The sequence below is a fragment of the Pipistrellus kuhlii genome, unplaced genomic scaffold (assembly GCF_014108245.1).
Source record: "Pipistrellus kuhlii isolate mPipKuh1 unplaced genomic scaffold, mPipKuh1.p scaffold_m20_p_3, whole genome shotgun sequence".
Taxonomy (NCBI): Eukaryota; Metazoa; Chordata; class Mammalia; order Chiroptera; family Vespertilionidae; genus Pipistrellus; species Pipistrellus kuhlii.
The window spans coordinates 41,410,555-41,437,468 of NW_023425529.1; the positions used below are offsets into that span (position 1 = coordinate 41,410,555).

The window sequence follows — 26,914 nt, forward strand, 5'->3', positions numbered from 1 at the left end:
ATGCCACCCAAATCTCGAGAGCATGAACTGCAGTTAACAGCCCCCAGCTCCCTCACCTTTAGGTGTCACACTAAGGCCACACTTCCCTCAGGCTGCTACATGACTGAAAACAGAAGGGATTCTAAGTCATTACTTCCAACAGGGAAACGTCACCTAGAACTCATCAGCACTCTTATATAGATAGGATGCAGTCTGAGGCTCTTCCTACAAATCCTTTTCCTTGTGCCTAACAGAACCCAAGTCCTTGGAATGGCAACTATGTGTGGCCTTCTCAAAACTCAGCCTTGTTGCTGGGTTTCCAAGAGTGACCATCAAAAATTTCTAGAGTATTAATTCCTTGGCCTCCACTTCCCCTCCCCTATCCCAGAAAAGTGCTCATGGGCCTGTTAATTTACTATCATCTGGAGTGATGGGTGGGTGCTAATGGTTTGTATATCACTTCTTTAAAAAACAGGAATTCGATAGTCTAATCTTGTTGCAAAATCATATTCTTGTTTATGGCTGCATAAATGCTTCTCCTGTGTTATGAGTATACTACAGGACCTATTAAAGATGGCAAAAATAAATTCGATGGGCCTTCTGAGCTACTTTCACATTCTCTGGATGTAACTTAAACTACTGTGTTTCCCCGAAAATAAGACCTACTTACAGGTTTCCTTCTGAGTGAAATATAAGGCATCCCCAAAAAATAAGGCCCCCCCTAAGCTAAACATGAGATTTGGTCCACTGATTCTGAAAGAAATGGAGTCACAAGAAATTCACCAGGAAATTCAGGAATTGGATTGTTATGATGATGTTCCAGAAGATGATGACATGATTGTCATTGAATAAATCAGTAAATTCTTGATACTGTAGGATTCAGTTTGTCTGGTTTGTGTTGACAACTACCGTACTACCGTACCATATACAGGTTAATCAATTTCCTTTATTTTCATTTAACAATAAACATGTACCATATTCTTCTCCATGGAAAAATAAGACATCCCCTGAAAATAAGACCTAGCGCATCTTTGGGAGCAAAAATTAATATGAGACTGTCTTATTTTTGGGGAAACAGGGTAGTGCCAAAGTGATAGAATAACTCAGCTACAGTATTTTGGACCAAAATAAAAATTTATCCTACTACAAGAATTTTTATTTATTTATTTTTAATATATTTTATTGGCCGAAACCGGTTTGGCTCAGTGGATAGAACTTCGGCCTGCGGACTGAAAGGTCCCGGGTTTGATTCCGGTCAAGGGCATGTACCTTGGTTACGGGCACATCCCCAGTAGAGGGTGTGCAACAGGCAGCTGATGGATGTCTCTCTCTCATCGATGTTTCTAGCTCTCTATCCCTCTCTTCCTCTCTGTAAAAAATCAATAAAATATAATTTAAAAAATAATTATATATATATTAAAAATAATTATATATATAATTTTATTGGTTTTTTAGAGAGGAAGGGAAAGGGATAGAGAGCCAGAAACATCGATGAGAATCATCGACCAGCTGCCTCCTGCACACCTCCTATTGGGGATGTGTCCGCAACCAAGGTACATGCCCTTGACCAGAATTGAACCCGGGACCCTTCAGTCCCCAAGTCGACGCTCTATCCATTGAGCCAAACCAGTTCCGGCTCTTTAATTCAGTTCTTATAGTTGATCATTTAGCCTCCTTGTCATAATGCATCTCAATAAACAATTTCTAGCATAGGTAACTTAACCCTAAATTTTTATCTTAACTCTACTCTTTCAGATTCATCAAAATGATCTTGATAGCCTTGGCAGGTGTGGCTCAGTTGATTGGGCACCATCCTGTGCACAAGGTTGCTGGTTCCATTTCCAGTCAAGGCATATGCCTGGGTTGTGGGCTCTATCCCAGGTAGGGGGTGTGCAGGAGGTAGCTGACTGATGTTCCACTCTCACATCAATGTTTCCCTTTCCTCATTCCCTCTCCTTTCCCCTCTCTAAAAAAATAAAGTAACTTTTAAAAGATCTGGACAACTCTGTGATCCAGTACCAGACCCAACTTCTCTGGGAGTTTTATGTGTTTACATATATCGGGTCTAGTAATAATTAATGTCGTTTTTAACATTCGTTTAAAATCTTGCTTGGCGTTGACTTGTATTGACATAACCTTCAAACACGTGGTATCTACAGAACGTGTGAAGTGCAATTAACAAGTTTTGCTTGAAAAAGTTTGTGTTTGGTTTGGTTTTTGTTGCAAAACTAGGGCTAAGAAGATGGCGGATGAAGAGCATATTCGGCACTGCATGCTTTACGAGTTCCAATTAGGAAGAAAAGCAAGTGAGGCTGCAAAAAACATCTGTAGTGCTCTTGGTCAAGATGCAGTTAGCGCCAGAAAATGCCAGCGTTGGTTTGAGAAATTTTGCGAGGGAAATTTTTTGTTAGATGACAAGAGTGGTCGAGGCCGTGTGTCCAATTTTGATCAAGAAGCTCTTCAAGCTCTTTTGGTGCAAAATCCTCAAATTACCCAAGAGCTTGCAACAACTTTAAATTGTTCACAAAAAACAATTTCCAATCAATTGCGTGCACTTGGCAAAGTCCAAAAGTTTGGAAAATGGGTTCCTCATGAGTTGACCGACAACAACCGTAATCAGAGTCACAATTTGCAGTTCGCTCCTCTCTCGTCAAAACCGTTTGCCGTTTTTAGAGCAAATTGTTACCGGAGATGAAAGATGGGTGCTGTATGTTATTTTGAAAAGGCGGCCTCAATGGTTGGACAAAAATGAGGCTCCGCAGCCCACGCCAAAACCTGACTTGCATGCGAAAAAAAGTAATGTTGTGTGTTTGGTGGAATTTTAAAGGAATTCTTCATTATGAACTTTTACCATCTAACCAAACCATTACAAGTGCAGTGTATAGTGCCCAATTGGAAAGGTTAGCCCAAGCTTTAAGAGAAAAAGAACCCGCGCTGATTAATCTGAAGGGTGTAATTTTTCACCGCAATAACGCACGACCGCATACTGCAAGAATCACTGCTGAAAAACTGCGCCAGTTGGAATGGGAAGTTCTCCCTCAACCTGCATATTCTCCTGATATTGCCCCTTCCGATTATTATTTGTTTCGTTCTTTGCAAAACTTTCTTCTTGGAAAAAAAATTTAATAATGAAGAATGCCTCAAAAATGCATTGACTGAATTTTTTGCATCAAAATCACAAGAATTTTACAACAGAGGGATTAAAATGCTTCCTGAGCGTTGGGCACAAGTAGTAGAAAACAACGGCAACTATATTGTTGATTAAATTTTGTTGTATTGTTTAAATAAATTCGATTTTAAAAAGTATTAGAAAACGACATTATTACTAGACCTAATACATATGCAATTTACATACAGAAATTGACATAGAAGACAGATGGTTAAAGATACGTATTTATGGATATACATTCCTAGTCCTAGAGAATTTTAAAATGATAGTCAGGCATTGTGAGGGAGAAATGGGAGAAGTAGGGGGCACAGAGGAGTGAAAAGGAAAATATCTGGAACTGGTAAGCTTTAATAGGGAGGTCCTACTCCTTTCCGTTTACTTCTAACAAATCTTTATCTTATCCTGCAAACCAAAACTAAAGTATGTTACTGAAAGTATATTTACTTCTTGGGATGGAAATATATCTTGTCCTATTTTCCCTTTCCCATAAGAAACAGCTCCCTAAGGATCACCACCCAAATGTGTGTGTGTGTGCACTCTCAAATACAAATAACACATACATTCAAGTGATTTATATTTTCATAACATTTTAACATTTAATAGAAACTATATACAATAACTTTTTATGGCATCTTACATTAGGATAGTCACTGCAGAAATTTACATAGTTTGAAGATGGACAGTTGAGGACCCAGTCCTGTGGGCTTATTTTCTGAAGTTACAGTAGAAGGGAGTTCAGATTCCCCAGTTAGGTGAGAGGTGAGAAAAGGCTAAAACACAAGCTGCTAGATAGCAATGGCCAAACATTGGGTCCATCAATATCCACTTAAAGACTTTGGAAACCCCCTTACCAAGATGTCTCTCCTCAGAGCACAGAGTCCCAAATACTTGCTCGATCTCAGCAGCTCTGACAAGTATCACCTATCTTTCTTACTTGCCCAGAGTGGGAAGACACAACTTTTAGACACTACTACTGGTCCCTTCCCCCAAAGTTTGGTGTATGTTTGACTATAGCACTCAGTAACCCAGAAGGAAAACATAGTAGTCTAGGTTGTCCTTTAGAGAGGTCAGAAATACTTGTTTAAATAACAAGAAATTCAAATCCTCCAAAGTCAAATGGTTCCCAAAACAAACTATCAACTCATAGAACTGTGTTCTGGCTTCCCATTTGCAGTAGTCACTCCACTCTGAGGCAATGGTGCAGAGGCTTTTTCAGAGTTTCGAGATCCCTGCAATCTGCACCCATCTCCAGCCATCTGCATCTGGCCCTGTTAAAAGAAAGTTACTTTGGTTACAAATCCATTTGTTGTGATCTGAAAAGCATGAATCTGACTTATCAATGCCCATATATCATAGCAACAAGAACAAGACAGCAGAAATAAAATAATACTGGGCAGTTGCTCTTCCCCATACTTGTCATTACTTGAAGCATTCCTAAGATTCTCCCAATGGGAGGGAGAGCTGTGGGTTGTTTCTTCCAAGTGAAACAGCCATTCTGTGCTGAATTTCCAGAACAGCCAACATATCAAAGGAAGATGGTCCTTTGGGCCTCTGCTTGAAACCAACAGCTATAGTGTAAGTGCTGGTCTTCAGTCAGGGCCACTTGTATCCCACCCAAGGCCCAGAGAAAGAAACCAAATCACATTACTCATCCTTACCCTATGATGAAAACAATTCCAGTGCTGAACTCTGCCTTAAAAGGAACAATGTACCTAGATTCCTTGTCAAGCTAATTAACTGTGTGTCCTGCTCTGAGATATGAGCACCAGAGGTTCTAAGAGCCTATCTAGAGAACCATCTGGGACACCTTTACAGTCTCCGTGTGATGACAACCCTACTCACGCTCTGGCGGTACATGTCAGCACAGCCAGCGGGGAAACCTCTGCCTGGCTACATGGCTACATGGGGGAAGCCTGGCCGGGTTATTCTTCACTTGCCAAAGTATCCACTGGGCCTTCAGCATTGTCTTTGACTGAATGATCTTCAAGGGTTAGTGAAGGATCAAAAAGCAAGGGTGAAGGAGGACACTGCATACCATCACCCACAACATCCAAGTCCTAGGAAAAGAAAGAGAAATGCCTATCAGCAATATCAAATGAACCAATTAGCTAGTTAGCATATTTTTCAGCAAACCTTAAAGCACTTCTCCCACACTTCCCTTACCCCTTGCCTACCTTAAGTCAAAAAAACTTTCCCAAAACGTCCAACAAATGGGATAAGATCCAAAAGCACTAAAATTTTTTCTTTGCTGCCAAGTATAAAGCAGGGACCACCAGTTACTTAAAAAGGAGTATTTTTCAATCAGTCTAATTAAAAATTAAACTGAAATACTGCCTTAAAATATTGGGTAATATGAGATTGTTTTATTAATGTCCTCACAACCACAAAGCAAGTCAGTGAGCAAAAGAGGGAAGGGAGAAAAGAGAAATGAATAAGTAAAGAAACTCAAAGTCTCTCTTAACAGCTACAAAATACTATTTTGGTTAAGTCCTTATCCCCACAGAATTATTGAGTTCCTGATTCTTAAACCTAACAACTAAATGTAAACAAACATCTGTATAAAAATCAATAAAATATATTTTTAAATGTAAACAAACAAAAAAATATTATATTTACAGACTATGTTTCTTCCAATTGAATTGGCTATTCCCACTGGGTCCTGAATGGCCAACAAACCACAGGAAGGCATTGCTCTTGGCTCCTGTTTGAAACCAACAACTACAAAAAAACCACTGGTCTTGATTCAGGGCCTAAAGCATTGCAAAGGCTCAGACGAGGTGTCAAACAGACTTGCATGTCACCCCTTTCTAAGAGGCTATCCCTAACTTCTCCTAAGAGTGAAAATTACCCAAGGGTTTGTACTCCCTTATGTCCAAACCACTCTATAGAGGCTCTATGCTTTCAGTAATCTAATTTCACAAGAAGCACACTTAGTTCTATGCTCTTAAACAGGTCTTAGCGAGTCCAAAATTATTTCCCTTTCTTTGGTGTGTGTGTCACAAAAAACAAGAATCACATCTTCAAAATAATTAAGGTTGAAAAAAGTAAGTAAAGAACATTGGACTTAAAGCTGGTTAATTTAAGCAGAAACACAGAGAAGAGGATAGTCAGATACCTAAAAGGATATATTCACTTCAAATATGTAATATCCACAGAAACCAGTGTTCTCATATGGTTAAGACAACAGACTATTTTCTTCAATTCTTTTACTATGCACATTTATTATACAAATAATTAACTTGGAATTTAAAAATACCCATTTAAGTAGTGAGGCAAAAGGTTTCCAAGTCTCAAGAATGAACAAGAACTAAATTTGGAGAAAGGAACCTAAAATAAGAGGAGGGGGGAAGAATCAGCAGGAAAGCCTACCATAACAAGAATATTTAATCGCAAAGTATCAAACATTGAGAGAACCCATTTTTGTTCTAATCTCAAAACCACAAACAAACAGAGAAAACTCAAAATAGGAATAAGTTATGAGGTTATTATTTGCAAAACATCTTTGGATCAAAAAAAACATAGAAAACAGACAAGTGTAATACCCAGAATGACAGGCTCATCGTGCCTTAGCCTTTTGTGCAGAATTTTTACCCATATTAACAGCTCATACCTGGCCCTCCCCTGAATTAAGTTATAAAAAGTTATTAGTAATTTATAGAAATTTATCTAAAACAATACAGGTGCTGAAACTGGTTTGGCTCAGTGAATAGAGCGTCGGCCTGTGGGCCGAAAGGTCCCGGGTTCGATTCCGGTCAAGGGCATGTACCTTGGTTGCGGGCATATCCCCAGTACAAGGTGTGCAGGAGGCAACTGATCAATTATTCTCTCCCATCGATGTTTCTAACTCTCTATCCCTCTCCCTTCCTCTCTGTAAAAAATCAATAAAATATATATATTAAAAAAAAAAAAAAGTTTAAAACAATACAGGTAACAAAACTGTTTAGTGAAACTCATATAATTAAGAAATCATTTTTTGCCCTAGCCAGTTTGGCTCAGTGATAAAGCACCAACCGGCCTGTGGACCAAAGGGTACTGGGTTCAATTCCGGTCAAGGGCACATACCTCAGTTGCATGATCCTCTCTGGCCCGGGGCCCTGGTTAGGGTGCGTGCAGGAGGCAACCAATAGATGTGTTTCTCTCACATCAATATTTCCGTGTTTCCCTCTCTTCCCCTCTCTAAAAATCAATGGAAAAATATCCTCCGGTGAGGATTTAAAAAAAAAAAAATCATTTTCCCCCCAGCAAAAGTTTATACTAATATATCCAGAATTTGTGGGAAGACAAATTATTTTCTAAAACTGCATTTTATTTCAAATTTTCTGGAAAACTTATGTCTAAAGATTAAAAATAATAACCACATTGTCTAGTGCACCAAATCTATTATGAACACAATAGATTATCAATTACAAATAGCTATCTTAAAAACACACTGGGATTCTCAAAAGTAAAGTTTTTTTTAATATATTCTTTAAGAAATCTGTGCCAAATATAAAGATGGACAGATCTGATGGCATATATTAATATCTTTTAAAATTAAGATTTCTTAACTATCAGGTTTTTCCTACCATCACATCTTACAATATTTTTTTTTTTTTTTTTTATTCATTTCAGAGAGGAAGAGAGAGGGGGACAGAGAGAAACATCTATGACGAGAGAGAATCATGGATAGGCTGCCTCCTGCACACCCCTCCACTGGGATGGAGCCTGTAATCCAGGCATGTGCCCTTGACGGGAATCACACCCAGAACCCTTCAGTCCATAGGCTGCCTGCCACTGTATCCACTGAGCCACATCTTTAATATTTTGTTCTCACATTTCATGGATCTGTGTGAAATTTTTTCTTTTTAAAGAGCAATTATAGCTGAAACCGGTTTGGCTCAGTGGTAGAGCGTCAGTCTGCGGACTGAAAGGTCCCAGGTTCGATTCCGGTCAAGGGCATGTACCTTGGTTGCGGGCACATCCCCGGTAGGGGGTGTGCAAGAGGCAGCTGGTTGATGTTTCTCTCTCATCAACGTTTCTAGCTCTCTATCCCCCTCTCCTCCTCTATGTAAAAAATCAATAAAATATATTTAATAAATAAATAAATAAATAAATAAATAGCAATTATAATCAGGATTATAACAAAAATATTATTATAAATGAAATAATAAAAACCATGTTTACTACACCTATTGACAGAATATAATTCCAAAAAGGAAGAGAAATTATGGAGAAAAAAATTGCAATCAGTTTCTTTTCTTTTTTTTCTTTTTTTAATATATTTTATTGATTTTGTATAGAGAGGAAGGGAGAGAGATAGAGAGTTAGAAACATCGATGAGAGAGTCATCGATCAGCGGCCTCTTGCACACCCCCTACTGGGGATATGCCCGCAACCAAGGTACATGCCCTTGACCAGAATCAAACCCGGAACCCTTCAGTCCCCAAGCCGAAGCTCTATCCATTGAGCCAAACCGGTTTCGGCCAGTTTATTCTTTTTATATATATATATATATATATTTCCCCCTCCCCCCCAATTGATTTCAGAGAGGAAGCAAGAGGGAAGACAGAAACATCAGAGAGAACCACTGACTGGCTTCCTCCTGCACACCCCCTACTTAGGATCAAGCCCACAACTGGGGCATGTGCCTTGACTGGGAACTGAACCAATAACCTCTTGGTTCCTAGGCCAGTGGCTCAACCCCTAAGCCACCCCAGCCAGGTCATTTTATTCTTAATGCTATTCCCCCCCTTCACATATTATCTAGTGTATCTTTTTTAGTAAATTTGGAGGCTATCCAAACCTTACTTCCACCTAATTTTCCATTTAAATTTGTCCCCTTAAACATGCCATGGTTAGACACAAGACACCTTTATTATGAAATTCAAAAAACTTTCTTTAATAATGAGGATCTTTATCCAGAAGGCTAAAAATTAATAAGCAAAGTGCCAAGAGAGAGGTGGAATGTTAACTGCTCCCTAAAGTCAAATAGTAGGATACTGCTAACTAGGGAAACAAAATCTGAGCCGGATTTATGTCCTATGGCCAATCAAACAAGCTGAAAAAGTGTACATATTTCAAAGGATATATAAAAGTAAATACTCAGCCCTGACCAGTTTGGCTCAGTGGATAGAGTGTCAGCCTGCAGACTGAAGGTTCCCAGGTTCGATTCCGGTCAAGGGCACGTACCTTGGGTGCAAGCACATCCCCAGTGGGAGGTGTGCAGGAGGCAGCTGATCGATATCTCTCTCCCATCGATGTTTCTAACTCTATCCCTCTCCCTTCCTCTCTGTAAAAAAATCAATAAATAAAGTATTACTGTTCTAGTCCATTCACAACAGGATTATGTAATAACATCAAATTTGAAAAAACAGTAACCAAGTTTACAGTAATTTCTTGTGATACACATTAATCTGAAAATGAAACTCTTACTATGGAGCCAAAACACAAGTTCACAATGTCAGGAGTAGATTATCAGAACTCAGTATTAAGATGCTGGTGAATCCACTCACCTTGTATAATAGATGGGTAGCATATTTCCTGCTACACTAAATCCAACCATAATCTTGACTTTCTAACTTCCCTTAGTTTACAATTTTCCTTACTATTCCCTCAGAAAAATTTCTGCCAATCTAAACTGTCTCTAAATGAACATACAACCATGCATATATCATTTCAAAAACTTTATCAACTCTCCTGAGCACAAAGGTCTAACCTATACTCAACATCCTATATAAAGAAAGCCTAATATGCAAATGGCAGAGCGACCGAACAGCAAAATGGCTGGTTGGCAGAACCAGCAAGCAGGCAGGTGCCAGCGGGTAGAGGGAGGGGACAGCGACAGGTGGAATTGGAGGGGCAATTGGGGGTCCATGCCATCCCCTGATCACTCCAATGGTCACCTCCTACAGAAGGAGGCCAGACTGCAGCTTAGGCCCGCTCTCTGCCATCAGTCGGACTTCCCCAAGGGCTCCTGTTCTGCAAAAGGGCGCAGGCCAGACTGAGGGACTGCCCCTCCCACCCCCACCTGAGTGCATGAATTTCTGTGTACCAGGCCTCTAGTTAATAAATAAGGCCTTGCCTCAAAGGCCAACCAGAGTAGACTTCTCTAACTTACATCACTGAACTCCAGAGGTAAACTCTCAGTGGGCTGAAGCTCAGCAGCACTCAAGTACAGATCCATGGGGCCGGCTTCCAGATCGTCTGGCACAGACAGTACCTGCTCGGGCTTATACATCTGAGGAGGCAACTGGAAATGCAGTGGGCAGCAGGGATCTTCAGAGAGGCTTACAGGAACTGGTTTGTTGCAGGGTACCTCTTCAGACCCCTGGCAGCATTTGAAGAGAACCTGATTCGTGTCCTGACAAATATCTGCAGAAAAATGGTCAAGGGAAATAAAATGGACCTATGGGAGGTACAAAATACAGGTAGCTGCCATGTAAAACTCAAGGTCTGCACTACAAGATAATTGGTTACATTTGACACAGAACAAAATGCAGTTAGCAATTTTTCTAATTCTAGCTCTATCAGTAATTTAAAACTAGTCCCCAACCTCCATTTTAAGATCCTAGCCATTTAAACTAATCTTGTTTTCCCATATAAGACATCTAAAAACACAGTGCTGAGCAAACAGCAATAACAATCCTAGGAATCTACCCTTACTCAGAAGAGACAAATGTAAACAGTCTGCAGAGGCCTCTACCAACCCCTTCCAAGACTCGTGAGACAAAGCTGTTTCTGCTCCATTAAGATGGATAAAGCCGAAACCGGTTTGGCTCAGTGGTAGAGCGTCGGTCTGCGGACTGAAAGGTCCCGGGTTCGATTCTGGTCAAGGGCACGTTGTGGGCACATCCCCGGTAGGGGGTGCGCAAGAGGCAACTGGTCGATGTTTCTCTCTCATTGACGTTTCTATCTCTCTCTCTCCCTTCCTCTCTGTAAAAAATCAATAATATATATATATATATATATATATAAAAAAAAGATGGATAAAGTTTTTAAACTTTATTTCCAAAATGCTTACAAAATGCTTTGTTTAAAGCAGCAGAGTACTGGAACTGGAGAAAATGGAAGCAAAATAATAGTGACTAGCTATTATATCCTGGAAGTAAAAATATATTTCCATACCCCCTTTTTTTTGGGAAGGGGGGGGGGGAGGGTAGGTAGTGCTGGGGAATCCTTTTATTATCCCAAAGAGAAGAGATGATAATTTTAGGAAAGGCCGGAAAGAAAGTAATCTAGGAATGCTCCTAGGAGCTCTAACAGGACAGTCAATGTTAAGGCTAAAAGCAGAAAAGGATTATTATTTCCAAGTTGACAAAGAAACTCTGTAGGATGAATCAAAATTGAAATCATATCAGATAAAATTCCAGTTCAAGTTACTCTAGAAAGCACATTTTACACAAGTGTTATCATTTCTGAAAATCCTAACTGTATGGTTATTCTCCTATTATTTTAAATTTAGACTTATTTTTTGCCGAGACCGGTTTGGCTCAATGGATAGAGCATCGGCTTGGGGACTGAAGGGTCCCGGGTTCGATTCCGGTCAAGGGCATGTACCTTGGTTTCGGGCATATCCCCAGTAGGGGGTGTGCAAGAGGCAGCTGATTGATGACTCTTTCTCATCGATGTTTCTAACTCTCTATCTCTCTCCCTTCCTCTCTGTACAAAATCAATAAAATATATTGTATTAAAAAAAAAGAAAAAAAAGAAAAGAAAAAGAAAACATAAATTTAGACTTATTTTTAAGAAAGCAAGCACAATTTTCTATAAACTGATTGTATCCAGGATTATTGAATGTCAAGTGTAATTAATAAATTGGGGGGAAAATATTAAGGTAATTTTTAAAAACTAAAAAATGTAATGCACATTGTAATTTTTAAAACAAAAACTTTTAAATAAAGCCATTTCTTTCATTATGCTAAGACAGGATTTCACAATCTTGGCACTAATGACATCACTGGCTGTTCTGGGCATTGTAGAGTGTTCAGCAGCATTCTTGGCCTCTACCCACTAGATGTCAGTAGCACCTCCATCTGAGTCATGACAAGCAAAATGCCTCCACACATTGCCAAATGGGTCAAATGACACCCCCCCCCCCCCCCAACAATCTCTACTCTAAAGGAATAATGGTACAAAATAAATATTAAATGAAAATTATTAAATGAACAAACAAATGAATCTAATGGGAACAGACTTGCAGCCTCTATGTGCTTCAGAAAAACCCAATCTAATTTAAATTATTAATATTTATAATGTTAATCCATTAAATGCTTTAATCACAATATTTTTCATGGAACTTAAAGGACTTTCATAAGTCTCTTATTTAATACCACATATCCTAGGAAGATCCTTCCCCCATCCTCATCCACCCCCCTTCCTTTCAGCTGGGGACAACAAAGACAAAGAGAAGGGAATGGTTGACCTATCTCCTTCACTTTCATCCAGGGCTGTATCCATTAGACCAGGGTAAAGACTTAACAGGTCACCAAGGCAGTCGCATCTTTCTCTGGAATAAGGACTTAAGGAAGGGTAAGTGACTTAGGCAACTATGAAATGAAAAAGAACACAAAAGAAAAAATACTTTCCTTCTCTTTTCAAATACATTTCATTTTCAACTTTAAAATATTAATATTCTAATAAACTATGAGTATAGTACTATAACGAGTGGGGAGCGTCCGGTCCACAGGCCATAAAAGGCCCACGAAAACATTTGGTCTGGCCCTGCCAAGGCATTAGGGGTGAGTTAATTATATACTTGACCAAATATAGCAGGCAAATTTTTAAGTTGATAATTTTATATAGCCCATGAATGATGTTATAAATATACAAATAACCCTTAGCAGACAAAAGGTTCCCCATGCCTGTATTATTATACAAGAAAAATCTAAACTACTTTAATACCTGTAAATTGGCTTTTTGCCTTATAATCAAACTCACTGAAGAAAGCCTGAGAAGTATAAAGCAGAGGGAAAAGGGCATTCATAACCCCACCATCCAAAAAGTCACATTTCTATTAAACTTCCTCCTAGTATTTAGTTCCATGTAGTTAAAACACTCTACAGAATCTTATATTCTATTTTTGTTATCAAATGTTTTCTCATATCATTCATAAAGTTTATTAAATGTTTAATGACAACATATTACTATTTATGTTGTATCATAATTTTCTCCTCCCCATCTCTGAAAAATTTAAGCCTCAAAGTACAGAAATTTTATGGAATACTGGTCCTATATTTAATTATCTCCTTAAGTAAGTTCACAGAGGTGATAGTAACATAGTAAAGAATATAAATAGTCAAACTGCTTTCTAAAAAGCCTGTAACACTTTATATTCCCACTAGCAGTATTTAGAGGGTCCATTTCACCACAATGTCACCAACTTTTGAGATTCACTCATTAAAAATATATATTAGCATCAAATTTATGGATTAAAACATGTTTTATTTCCTATTTCATTTATTTTCAGTAATAGCACTATTAAACTATCAGCTATTTCTTTTTAAATCTGACCAGATTGCCTTTATTTTTTTTAATTTACTTATTATTTTTTAAATATGTTTTTGATTTTTTTTTACAGAGAGGAAGGGAGAGAGATAGAGAGTTAGAAACATCAATGAGAGAGTCATCAATCAGCTGCCTCTTGCACACCCCCTACTGGGGATGCACCCGCAACCAAGGTACATGCCCTTGACCTTTCAGTCCCCAAGCCGACACTCTATCCATTAAGCCAAACCGGTTTTGGCCAGATTGCCTTTAACCAACTAAGTGTTGAGCATTTAATTTCATTTATTAATTACTTTGCACAAGCATTTTACATTAAGGACAACAATTCTTTAGCAGATATTTGTTGTTGCAATAATTAATAAATTGGTAAAAGATTTGACAAAAAGAACAGAAGTCAGTTTTCCTTTCAAAAGACCAGGGAAGGTTCTCTTCTTCCTATTGAAAAAATATTTTACTTTCCAATATTTTTTCTTTTGTCAGGGAACTGAAATCCAGCAAGATTTATGCTTTTCATCTACTAAACATCATAATACTTAACAAAGGCTTTTATAGTAAAAGGCACTTTCTCAATCAATGTTCATATAAAGATGTACTTGCACAATAAACAGTTCAAAGTTTAGTAGCCTGATAAATATAGTCCAATAGCAGAATCAAAAGATGCTCTGATGGTTCAAAGGCAAATTAACTGGAGAGTAATTATCCCATTTTTGGAAACAGTTAAGTTTCCAGTTTAAGTTTCCAATTTGAAAATACAAGTTAAGAGCACTAACCGTACAAAAGGGTAATACTCAAAGGAAGCTCACATTTCAGAACTGTCCTTGTTACTGGTAGAAAACACACAACTTTTTTTTTTTTTTTTTTTTTTTTTGTAACTAGATTTAACAATATAATTCTAATAAACAAGTTAAATCAGGAACTTCTTATATCTGGAACCCCAGTGTTGACTACAAATAAATATTAGCCCACATCTATCACCAATTACTCAGATGTTTCTTTCTAATGAATTGACCATTACATTTCCTAAGTTCTGAAATGGCCAACAGACCATAGAAAGACATTTCTTTAGGCTCCTGCTTGAAACCAGCAGCTTCAGCAAACTGCTGGCCTTGATTCAGGGCCAAAGGATAACAAAGACCTCAATTAAGCAACTATCAGTGTCTCCCACTAGCCTTTCGGTCTAGCTAGCAAACTGAACAAAGTAAAAAGATACGAGTAATGCAGTGTCTGGTCATTGGAAGAGACTGATTAGAACAACGAACATCATCCACAAAGGCCAAGCACCTCTGACTGGAACGAGTGGTATGGGCCTAAAATGGGGAAAAACAGATTAAGTAAAAAAACACAACCAATACGCCCACAAAAGAACGTACAACCAATTATGTATGGGAGTACTTAGTTATAAAATATATGGTACATCTTTAAAAGTTAAATATTCAACATTTATATGTATACTCCAATGCTATGTAAAAATCTCATGTACAAATGAATCAACTCTAATTTGAATCTTATCCCTCCATATTATGAAAGTGCAATGTAAACTAATAATTTTCAAACTATTTTATCTTTCAGCCTTCTCGAAATTGTAAACTTATGTGAAACTTCAACAAATAAAACAAAAAATAAAATTAATCTTATTGAAGCAGAGACCAAGGGCCTGAGAAAAAAATTTAGTGATCACTTACTTCTCCTATCAACCTTTCTTCCCAACATTCATTGTTCCTATTATTCTACCTATTTTCCTGCCTTCTAAAAGAGGATTCCCAAGAAAAATGGGCTTAACCTGTACCTATTTCTGAACCGATGAACTTCTGAACCAAAGAATGCGGCAACCCCTCAATTTGCAGATGGGAATAGAGGCCCAGGGAGGCTATCAGTGCAGGCACAGTACTAGTCAGAAGAAAACCGAGGCTGGAACCTCTGTCTATGGACTTTCAGGTAAGTGCTCTTTTCAATATACCCCACGTCCAGTCAGTCAGATATCAGAGCCAAGACTACACAACAGTGCTTGGACAATTACCCTAACTTTACAAAGAAAGCAAATTTATAAATCTTAGGAATTTATGCACAAATTACCTGTTGGGCAGCACCATCTGTGGCGAGCATTCTACGTTCCTTCAGCTGCCTATGTAGTAGGGCTTCTACTCCATAGCGCTGACGATACCTCCGAAGACATTTTAGACGCTTTAAGTTATCTCGTTCTTTGGCCATCAGTCCCTCTGGGCCAGTCAGGAGACTACTACCTGTAGAGTCACAACATCCAAGATGTTATCTGACAAGCAACCAAACAAGGGCTAGCCTCAAAATTAACAAGTAAACAGAAAAATATTGGGCCATAAGATAGGCAGTTTCAAAAGCAAACTCTCCTCCACTCCAGATATCAACAGAGATAAATGTAGCTACTACTACCAACATGTAGGTTCACATGTTGAACCTACAATAGGTTGTTGCAACTTGCCTAGAGCTTCATGTTCCACTTTCCGATTATGTAAGTAACGTCGCTTCTTCTCTTTGAGCAGATGCTGAAGTCGTTTAAACTGATCAATGTACAAAGACTGTAAACGAATTAGTTTCTCACGCATAATCAGGGCCACTTCTTCGGCTGTGTAGACACCAGCATGTCTGGAATAGAAAATTCCCAGCAATGCATAAAAAAGCACAATAATAAAACCCAAGTTTAAAAGGAGAAAAGGCTAGATACTAGACAATATTTAATAAGCAATCAGTGTTTTTATAATCTTTTTTAAAAATATATATTTTATTGATTTTTTTACAGAAAGGGAGAGAGATAGAGAGCCAGAAATGTCGATGAGAGACACCGACCAGCCGCCTCCTGCACACCCCCCACCGGGGATGTGCCCGCAACCAATGTACATGCCCTTGACCAGAATCGAACCGGGGACCTTTCAGTCCGCAAACCAACGCTCTACCACTGAGCCAAACCGGTTTCGGCAGCAATCAGTGTTGAGACAATCACCTTATTAGTAGAAATCTCTTTATACATTTTACCATTCAAGTTGTTACATAAAAAAATAATCTCCAAGAATGGACACTAATGTATGATCTAGCATGATCTCACCATATGAGGAAGGGAAGAGGTTTCATTATTTTCCCCAGTTATTTGTATTATGTTTAAAAAGTAGGTACAGCTGGGACCGGTTTGGCTCAATGGATAGAGCGTCGGCTTGGGGACTGAAGGGTCCCGGGTTCGATTCCAGTCGAGGGCATGTACCTTGGTTGCGGGCATATCCCCAGTAGGGGGTGTGCAGGAGGCAGCTGATCGATGACTCTCTCTCATCGATGTTTCTAACTCTCTATCTCTCTCCTTTCCTCTCTGTATAAAATCAATAAAAAACATATTAAAAAAAAAAGAGTAGGTACAGAATGCTCAAAATTTATTAATCTACATTCTTATTCCATCTAACAATATGGAAAAACCTCTTAATAGGACAACCTAAAAGTGCTCAATTTGTTGTAAAATGATCTTAATATATTTTAATTAGAGTACAAAAAATAGGGAGAAACCAAGATGGCAGCATGGGTAAACACCTAAACTACCTCCCATAACTATTTATTTTTTTTTTGCTTTTAAATAATTTTTATTGTTCATATTATTACAAATGTTCCTTTCCCCCCTTCTCACCCCACCCTCTGCCCTTTCCCCCCCCCATTGTCCTCATCCATAGGTGCACAGTTTATGTTCAGTCTCTTCCCACATCCCCCTCTCCCCTTTTCCCCAAGAATAAACAGTTCGCTCCCCTTCCATACCTCTGATTCTATTATATTCAATAGTTAATATTGTTCCTCAGATTTTTTTTTTTTAGTTTCCTTGGTTTTTAGATTCACTTGTTGATAGTTACGTATTTGTTGTTCACAATTTTTATCTTTATTTACTTTCGCTTCTGAAAGAACCCCCTTCAGCAATTCATATAATTCTGGTTTGGTGGTGATGAACTCCTTTAGCTTTTTTTTTATTAGTGAAGCTCTTTATCTGACCTTCGAATCTGAGTGATAGCTTTGCTGGATAGATTATCTTTGGCTGTAGGTTCTTGCTACTCATCACCTTGAATATTTCTTGCCATTCCCGTCTGGCCTGCATGGTTTCTGTTGAGAAATCAGCTGACAATCGTATAGGTGCTCCTTTATAGGTAACTACCTTCTTTGCTCTTGCTTCTTTTAATATTCTCTCTTTGTCTTTTGGTCTTGGAATCTTAATTATGATTTGTCTTGGTGTGGTCCTCTTTGGATTCCTTTTGTTTGGAGTTCTGTGTGCTTCCTGGACTTGTAAGTCTAATTCTTTCACCAGGTGGGGAAAGTTTTCTGTCACTATTTCTTTCAGTATATTTTCGATATCTTGCTCTCTCTCATCTTCTGGGACCCCCATAATTCTGATGTTGGTTCGCTTGAAGTTGTCCCAGAGGTTTCTTACATTATCTTCAACTTTCTGGATTCTCTGGCCTTCTTGCGTCTGCGGAGGAGTGTCTTCTGGCTCTTTATGTTCCAAATCTTTGACTTGATTCTTGCCATCTTCCATTCTGTTTTTAGGACTCCATAAAATATTTTTTATTTCAGACAATGTATTCTTTATTTCTTGTTGATCCCTTATTATTTCTAGTAGATCCCTTTTCATATCCTCATAGGTCTTGTTTATTTTATCGGCCTTTTCTAGGAGATTCTTGAACAACCTTATAAGTGTGGTTTTGAACTCTATATCCAGTTGCTTTTTGTCCTCCATTTCTTTCGTTTGTGATCTATTTGGTTTAGGCATTTTCGCAGGCAGCTTTCCTGATGGGGCGGGGTTTCAGGGTGGAGCCCACAGCCTTGGCTTCCGTCAGCCCCGCCCTATGCAACTCCTGAGACTCAGGGTCCTTCAGTACTTGTTGCGAGCGCCTCTGAGAGAAAGGTGCCCTCGATTTTCGCCTGCTGCCAAACTGTCTATGCTCTCCCCCTATGAGTCCGGTATTGGGGTTCAGTTCAGTTGGTAATGGGATTGGAGGTGGCGTTCAGAGCAGTCTGGAGCCCCTGTCTCCTTCCCATCAGGGCAATCCCTCAGCACAGCCAGCCGGCCCTTCTCTGCGCGCAGTGTGCACGCCTCAGGGACCTCCTTTCGCCGCTTCCCCGGAGTCCCGCCTTACAGCCCGGCTCCCTATGGATGAGCCTGGGTCCCCGGGGTCTGGCCTAGAATTGGGGTTCAGAGCAGTTGGAGCTGGGCCCAGCACAGTCGGAGCTTTTCTCTCCTTCCCGCTTGGGACCGCCAGCCAGGCACTCGGCCTCCCTCCTCTCCGGCTCTGTCCTCTCCGCGCGCGCCGCGTGTCTCCGTACCTTGGGCTTTTACAGCTCCTCCGCGCTTCCTTCTGGTTTTCTCCTTGCTTCTTGTTGTAGAATTTCCAGTCAGTCGACTTTCCTGTAGTTCTGGGTAATGTCCATTTTATATTTTAGTTGTATTTTGTTGAAATTGTTGTGTGCGGCTGCGGCTAGTTGCCTACCCGAGCAGCCATCTTGGATTCTCCCCCACAACAATTTCAAAACTACAACTAAAAGACAAAATTAACATCATCCAGAACCACAGGAAAGCTGCCTGACTAGAAATCCTACAACTATCATAGAATTAAAGAGGAAAGCACACAAAGACTCAGAGGAGCTGCAAAAGGCTGAGGTTCGGAGATACAAGTGCAGGCAGCTGAGGGCCTGGCTGGCTTTCTCTAGCAGGAAGAAGACAAAAGCTCCTGACTGCGCTGAACCCCAGTTCTGACTGCACTGAACCCCAGTTCCAGGCGACATCCTGGAACCCAGGCTTATAGGGGGGGAATATGGACTGTCAAGCGGAAACTCAGGGGTGCCACAAAAGGCAGAGGTCTGGAGTCGCACGACTGACTGCTGAGTGCACTGCTGGCTTTCTCTAGTGGGTGGGAAATGGAAGGTCCCCACTACGCTGAACTCCAGTACCAGGCGAGAATCTGGGAATCCAGATTCATTGGGAAAGAAACTGAACTCTCTGGCAGCAGGCGAAACTCGAGGGTGGCTTCCTCTTAGAGGTGCTTGCAGCGATGACCAAGGGACACTGAGACCCAGGGGCCTCATAGGGCAGGGCTGACAGGAAGCCAATACTGTCTGCTCAGCACTGAGACTCTGCCCCATCCAAGCTGAGCCCAGAGGTTTTTGCAATTTTGCAAGTCTGATCCTATAAGACTGTCTCCAATACAGAAGGTATCCCAGAGTAGACACAGCTGATACTTACATCTAATGGGCCTGGAGGTCAATTCCTCCCAGTGATACCAACAACAATCAAGTCTTAATTACAACAAGACTGTTCACGCAGTCCACGAAGGAGAGCACCAAGAGTGTCTACCTCAGGTAACTGAGGAGGCTGACCCACTGGGCCATGTAGGACACCAAGCATACAAAGAGATCCTACCAACTCTGGGAAGCAGCAAAAATGCGGAGACAATTCAGAATTGAAGGTCAGATAAAGAGCTTCACAAGTAAGAGAAAGCTAAAGGAGTTCATCAACACCAAAGCAGTATTATATGCTGAAAAGGTATTAAGAAAAGGAAGAAAAAGGTAAAGATAAAAATTATGAATAACAAATGCATATATACCAACTATAAGGTTCTCCCTCCACCCAACTGGTGGGCAGAGTTATGACACTACTGGCACCTGTCACAGAGACATCTCCAAGACATTGAGCCATCAATCAGCGCCTGCTAAAGTGCCCTGGAGCCCACCCTTTCCTATTCTGCCCTGGGTCCAACCCTCTTCTGTTCCTCCCCTTAAAAGGACCCCCAGACCAGCTACCTGCTGCTGATCCTCCATGTCCAGGTGGCAGCCCGGCTGGGTCCATCTCCCCTCCCAATTCCTTCAATTCTGACTTCTCTACCTCCATAATGAGTCCCGCTCATTACTGGGGAATAAACTTTACTTTAAAACTCCTTGGTGATCAGTTTCCTGCGCCTCAAACCTTACACCAACTAGAGAATTAAAAATCTGAGGAACAGAATAAACTGGTGAATATAATAGAATCAGGGGCATAGAAAGGAAGTGGACTGAAAATTCTAAGGGGAAAGGAGTGTGGGGGGTGCGGGAAGAGACTGGACAAAAATCGTACTCCTATGGATGAGGACAGTGGGGGGAGGTAAGGGCAGAGGGTGGGGTGGGAACTAGGTGGGAGGGGAGCTATGGGGGGGAGGGGGGGAAAGAGGAACAATTGTAATAATCTGAACAATAAAGATTTATTAAATTAAAAAAAATAAAGTACAAAAGATAAACAATTTTAACTTCTAACTTAAAAATACATTCCTAAAAGAGCTCTAAATTTGTGAATAGAAAGAAAAGCCTGGACCCTTTGCCTTTCAAGGATATTGTGGTACATAAAAGGCAAAGTTTGTGGTGAATGAGAGCAGCTAAATTGAGGTCAGACTTGCTTTTGTAACGTGGAATTAAAATAATAATAATTAAAAACAAACATTCCTGCCCTAGCTGGTTTTGCTCAGTGGATAGAGCACTGGCCTGTGAAATAAAGGTTTCCAGATTCAATTCCAGTAAAGAGCACCTGCCAAGGTTTCAGACTTGATCCCCAGTAGGGGGCGTGCAGGAGGCAGCCGATCAATGACTGTCTCATCATTATTGATATTTCAATCTCTCTCTCCCCCTCTCCCTTCCCTTCTGAAATCAATAAAAGTATATTTTTTATATAAAGACATTCCTGCCATGGCTGAGAAGTTCAGTTGGTTGGAGTGTTGTTCTATACATCAAAAGGTTGCAGGTTTGATTTTTGGTCAGGGCGAGTACCTAGGTTGCACATATTTTAATGAGCCTAAAACTTATTTTGGATAATGTTCCTCACAGAACTTAAAAAAAAAAAAACCTTGTCCTATCTGGTTTGGCTCAGTGGATAGAGCACTGGCCTGTGGACTGAAAGGTCCCAAGTTCGATTCGGTCAAGGGCACAAGCCCGAGTTTTGGGCTCAATACCTAGTAGGTGGTAGCCGATCAATGACTTTTTCATCATTGATGTTTCTCTCTCTCTCTACCTCTCCCTTCCTCTCTGAAATCAATAAAAATATATATATTTTTAAAAGCCTTATATTTCATCGCCTAATCGCTGCCCTGACCTTTGGATGTTCCTTTTAGGATAAACTAACTTTGAGTGTCTAGTCCTTTTAACACTTATATTTCTCATATAACTGATATTTTGGTTGCTATAGTAGTCTCTTGTAAGTTATATTCATATGACTGTAGTATCCCCTAGACACTGATCTCAATTACTAATAATAAAATCAAGTTTCTGGACCTTTAAAAAAAATTGTGACCCGCCCTAATCGGTAGAGCTTTGACCTGCGGACTCAAGGGTCCCAGGTTCGATTCCGATCAAGAACATGTACCTTTGTTGCGGGCACATCCCCAGTAGGGGGTGTGCAAAAGGCAGCTGATCGATGTTTCTCTTTCATCTATGTTTCTAACTCTCTGTCCCTCTCCCTTCCTTTCTGTAAAAGATCAATAAAATGTATTAAAAAAAAAAAAAATTGTGACCCTACAGAGCACACACCTCTTCAATGCAACAAGTTTGGCATTTGTAGAAGTACAATGAAAAATAAAATTAACCCTTTGCACTCCAAACCATTCTGGACATTGGCTACCAGCTACTCGACGCTAACGGCGGAAACGTGCGTTGAATTAACTCAATTCCCCGTAATCACTAATAAACTGCAATGTCCCCTGAGAGGGGACATCCGAGTGACATGCTAGAATTCCGATGTCCCCTGAGAGGGAACAGCGGAGTGCAAAGGGTTAAAAATATGCTTGATATAAAATTACTGTGAAAGAATCTTGCTAGAAAACAAATATTCCTTCTCAAACTACCAAGATGGACTTTCCAAAAAAGTATTTTAGAGTTGCTAACTATACTGAAATTACTCAAGAGAAATAGATTAAAATCTACTTAGAAAAATTTAACCTTAAATTAAAATAAACCTCAGAATCCAAGGTAATGAAGAAAATTCTAAGAATTGAAGTTCAACACACTCTAGTCTAGAAATTCCTTACTCTATTATTTACATCCTTCTACCTAAATTGTCAGTGGAAGTGCTAAGAGACACAAGTCAGAGAGAAGGAAAAAAAAAATGCAAACTAAACTAAACCATGAAACATAGCAATATGAGACTTAGGAGTAGCAATGCTTAACGGTTTTTGTTTCTACAACTCCTAACATGAATATGGGTTCCATAAAGAGAGAAACCACAAGATATAATTAGGCCGATTACTCACTCTTTGGTTTCTATTATAAATCAGTTTCTTTCTCCTAGACATGAAACCAAAGGATATTCTTGAAATATCTTTTATTTTTCTTTAAAAAAATAAAAAACCCTGATGTAACTTTGCAAAGGTAGTTTTTTAAATACAATCACTTTATTATTCCTGAGTTTTATGCCAAGAATGCATCCATGCCCTCGTCAGTTTGGCTCAGTGAATAGAGCGTTAGCCTGCGAACTGAAAAGTCCCAGGTTCGATTCCGGTCAAGGGCAACATGCCAGGATTGTGGACTTGCTCCCCCCTGAGGGACTTGTAGGAGGCAGCCGATCCATGATTCTCTCTCATCATGGATGTTTCTATCTCTCTCCCTCTTCCTTCCTCTCTGAAACCAATAAAAATATATTTTAACAAAAGAATGCATTCACATTAATTACTTCTTCTCTAATTGATTTAAGCATTTCTCAACCCTCCTATGTCCAACAAATTTCCTATTTTCTCTCCTATACTTACTCAGGTGTAGAATTAAACATACAAACGTTTTCCCAAAGTACAAGACTTCTAAAAAAAGAATCAGATCCCTATGGGGGGGGGGGGGGGGGGAGTTAAAATATGTACACAGATAATAATAAATAAATAAAAAGAAGCAGATCCTGCCTCAAAGTGAAATGATGAATAATCATAACCCTTTTACAGAATCTCTTTCTGCTCACAAACAGCTAAGCTTTCTTCAACCCTTTTAGGTTATTAATTTTATAACAGTACACAGTACTACATTCCACATACTAACTACATAAAATATTTAAAAGCCTCTGTGAAATTACAACTTACTTCAAGGGATCTTCTTGATCACTGTCTATGCTATCAGCTTCACTGTCAGGGTCACCTCTCCATGTCTGATCCACAGTAATGGGTTCCTGCTCCCCATCACTCCAGCTGTCTTCATCTGAGGCAAGGAAGGGACAGCAGCCATTAAGACTTCCCACCTCTGTACCTTCACCACACAAAACTAGGTTACTTAACAAATCAACCCAAATCTTAAAACTGAGTCAACCATGCTCTCAAAAGGACATGGTCCAATTCAAAATTATTTTTGTTTCCTAAAATTACCTTCCATAGCAAAGATAGTATTATAAAAACAGCAATGAAGAAAACAGTCATAAACTCAGGCAAGTAAACCTAAGCACACACTATATTTCAAACTGAAAAGAATTGATAAACATAGCAATCCTGGAATCTCAACAATTTGCCAATGAATTAATAGTATTGTATTATCAAGTACCATATACTGGTATGTTCAAAGCACTGTGCTAAAACCAGCAAGTACTTTGTTACCTTTCCTCCTCCTTTTTCATTCTAGGAGAGAATATCCTTACCCAGAATTCGGCTGGCTTCACTGCGACTACTTTCTGGAGTCTGAGACCCCAGCTCTGACTTAGCATACGAGCTCAGCTGGCACAAGAGTGTTTCTCCCATCGGCCCTGGAGTGGTCTTCTTCATTTGAGCATGCAGTGCCAGTGCATTCCTACGGGCATGTTCAGCACAGAAGGACACCCTAAGGAGACAAATAATTAACATTTTATTTATTTATTTTTAAATATATTTTATTGGTTTTTTTTTTACACAGAGGAAGGGAAAGGGATAGAGAGCTAGAAACATCAATGAGAAAGAAACGTCGACCAGCTGCCTCTTGCACACCCCCTAATGGGGATATGCCCGCAACCAATGTACATGCCCTTGACCGGAATCGAACCCGGGACCTTTCAGTCAGCAGGCTGACGCTCTATCCACTGAGCCAAACCGGTTTCGGCAAATAATTAACATTTCATATTCAGATAAGTTCTTTCTGGAAAAAGTTCAATAACTTTCATTACTCGCTGATCTTTAGATCACTTTTAGGAAATTAAAATAACCGTTATCTCATCCTAGCTAGTTTGGCTCAGTGGACAGAGCTTCGGCCTGCGGTCTGAAAGGTCCTGGGTTCGATTCCAATCAAAGGCACATGCCCAAGTTACAGGCTTAATTCCCAGTAAAGGGCGGGCAGGAGGCAGCCAATCAATTTTTTACTTTTATCATTGATGTTTCAATCTCTATCTCCCTCTCCTTCCTCTCTGAAATAAAAATATATTTTAAAAAATAAATAAAATAAATAACCATTATCTTCCTTTACAAATATTTAAAAGTAAGGTGAAGCAGAGTAATTTATCTGGTCCAAGATCAACTCATTTGGTTTTACTGAAGGGAAATGCAGGTAGCATAATCTAGTGCTCTATCCACCAAACAAAACATCCTGACTACAAAATGCTGACATCTCAACAAATCAAAAAAATCCACTTTTATCTTTCAAAATTGGTTCTGGAAGGCAACTCTACATTTTACTTCAATATTACACATATTAGGTAATAAGATGTCGCACACAATTTTAAAAAGGTATATGAAGAATTTTCTACCCACGTTATACTCTACATGGATATCTTTGTATGTAATGAAAGCTATGAAGCCTTTCCCAGAATACACATTTTACATGTTATTTAATAAGGTTCAAAAATGGCCAAGAGTCAGGGACCCCAGGTTAAGAAAAATCTAGATTATCCCTTTAAAGATAAGAGCAAAAGATCCAAAGAGAAGATCTGAGTGATCCAATGGAAAATAGTATCATCCCAATTTTCACCAATTTGTCCCAGTTTCTACCAATTTTTTTTTTCTTTTCCAAGGATATATTATTCATAATCCCAATTCTGGAAGCATGTGGGCTTAAAAACTCAGTAGCTACATCCCAGCCCACATGATACCGCATTCCACCCCAACTTTAAAACTGAAAGAACAAACAAAAATATCTATACATATATACCCATCTTTCTTCTCAGGCTTTGGGGCAGCACTGGGGCATCTTTTTCCATTCTTCGTCGATATGTAACTACATTGCTTGAAAGGTGCATTCTTGTCTTCAAGGATATGCTTAATGCAGAACTCCTGTCCCTCCAGGCGAGGTTGCGAGCACGGGCGGGGAGTGAAGGAACAAGAGAGGGACTCCTGAGACCTGGGAACTGGGGTGATCCTCCCTCGATTGGTCGGCAAGACGTGGATCCGAATCCTGTTCATACCAAACCCTGCAGGATCACACAGAAGATCAAAAGGCCCTTACTCTTGTCAAAAATTCCTCCTCCACAATGGCGGGGCGGACCGCGAGGAACTTTCTAAAGGACAGACAGGAGACACTCTCCCTCTCTCTCCTCAGGCAATAGGGAGTCAGCCTCACCTCCTCTTCTCCCTCTACCCCATCCCAGCCACACCCCTACCCCACCACCACCCCTCCTACCCCTACCCCCACCCCTACCCCTAGCCTCACTCCCACCCCCACCACCACCCTACTCCATCGCCATCACCACCTCTACCCCATCACTACCACCCCTACCCCCCACCCCTACCCACCACCATCTCTACCCCACCACCCCCACCTCTACCCCATCACTACCGCCGCCCCTGCCCCCTCACCGCACCCCCGCCCCCACCCCTGCCCCACCGCCGCCGCCCCCGCCCCTCACCGCCATGCTAAAAGCAGTGCAGGGACTCGCACCTCCGCAGCACGAGGGGGAAGCCTCAGCGCTGGCCCCCAGCGGCGGCAGCCACGCCACAGAGCCGCGTCCCTCCTCCGCCTCCCTCCACGCCGTCTTTGTCCCGACCCGCCTCAGAGCTCGTCCTGTTCCAGCCCGTCCTCGGCAGCCCGGGAGAGCGCCATTTTGTACTAAGGTTCCGGGCACCGGAGCATCTGGGTCCGGGAAGCCTGTAGGAGGAGAGCCACCCCGACGCTGACAGAGTGAGAGGAGCAGCCCGGAGGGGGCAGAAGGGGCAAGGCCGCAACCTAACTGCGAAGACCTAACGTGAGCACCGCCGCCATCTTACCTCCGCCTCCGCGCCGCACCGTGCCGCGCGCCCTTCTGGCCCCGTCAGCTACTCTAGCTCAGCCCCGCGCCTTTCCGGGCTCCCAGCCGCTGATTGGCTAGCGCTCCTACGGCGGTGTGCCGCCATTGGCCAAAGTCAC

General features: G+C 40.5%; 1 protein-coding gene, 2 long non-coding RNA genes and 3 other non-coding genes across 12 annotated transcripts; 1 reads left to right on the forward strand and 5 right to left on the reverse strand.

Moving 5' to 3' along the window:
• Positions 1 to 3,718: 3,718 nt before the first annotated feature.
• KANSL2 (KAT8 regulatory NSL complex subunit 2) lies at positions 3,719 to 26,912 on the reverse strand. Of its 7 annotated transcripts, none has more exons than XM_036458014.2 (10): positions 26,776 to 26,912; positions 25,724 to 25,982; positions 24,249 to 24,427; positions 23,704 to 23,818; positions 16,086 to 16,249; positions 15,704 to 15,870; positions 14,841 to 14,937; positions 10,245 to 10,498; positions 5,086 to 5,205; positions 3,719 to 4,416 (listed from the first exon to the last, which is right to left on the reverse strand). In XM_036458014.2, exons 2-10 carry the CDS (start codon positions 25,972 to 25,974, stop codon positions 4,285 to 4,287), a joined length of 1,479 nt encoding a protein of 492 aa, XP_036313907.1. In that variant the 5' UTR covers positions 25,975 to 25,982; positions 26,776 to 26,912; the 3' UTR covers positions 3,719 to 4,284. The 7 variants fall into 7 exon arrangements, 5 of the variants coding, with proteins under 5 accessions (XP_036313907.1, XP_036313908.1, XP_036313905.1 ...); XM_036458015.2 differs by lacking the exon at positions 26,776 to 26,912 and adding an exon at positions 26,450 to 26,769; XM_036458012.1 differs by lacking the exon at positions 26,776 to 26,912 and having other exon boundaries at positions 10,347 to 10,498.
• Positions 4,615 to 4,751, reverse strand: LOC118731061. The gene has a single exon (XR_004991760.1). It is a non-coding gene; the product is annotated as a small nucleolar RNA SNORA2/SNORA34 family (small nucleolar RNA).
• LOC123653296 lies at positions 5,434 to 7,804 on the reverse strand. Its single transcript, XR_006743028.1, has 3 exons — positions 7,211 to 7,804; positions 5,746 to 6,914; positions 5,434 to 5,702 (listed from the first exon to the last, which is right to left on the reverse strand). It is a non-coding gene; the product is annotated as an uncharacterized LOC123653296 (long non-coding RNA).
• Positions 5,768 to 5,901, reverse strand: LOC118731060. Its single transcript, XR_004991759.1, has one exon. It is a non-coding gene; the product is annotated as a small nucleolar RNA SNORA2/SNORA34 family (small nucleolar RNA).
• LOC123653297 lies at positions 6,685 to 7,147 on the forward strand. The gene is made up of 2 exons (XR_006743029.1): positions 6,685 to 6,828; positions 7,076 to 7,147. It is a non-coding gene; the product is annotated as an uncharacterized LOC123653297 (long non-coding RNA).
• On the reverse strand, positions 14,615 to 14,751 carry LOC118731059. The gene has a single exon (XR_004991758.1). It is a non-coding gene; the product is annotated as a small nucleolar RNA SNORA2/SNORA34 family (small nucleolar RNA).
• Positions 26,913 to 26,914: the final 2 nt, after the last annotated feature.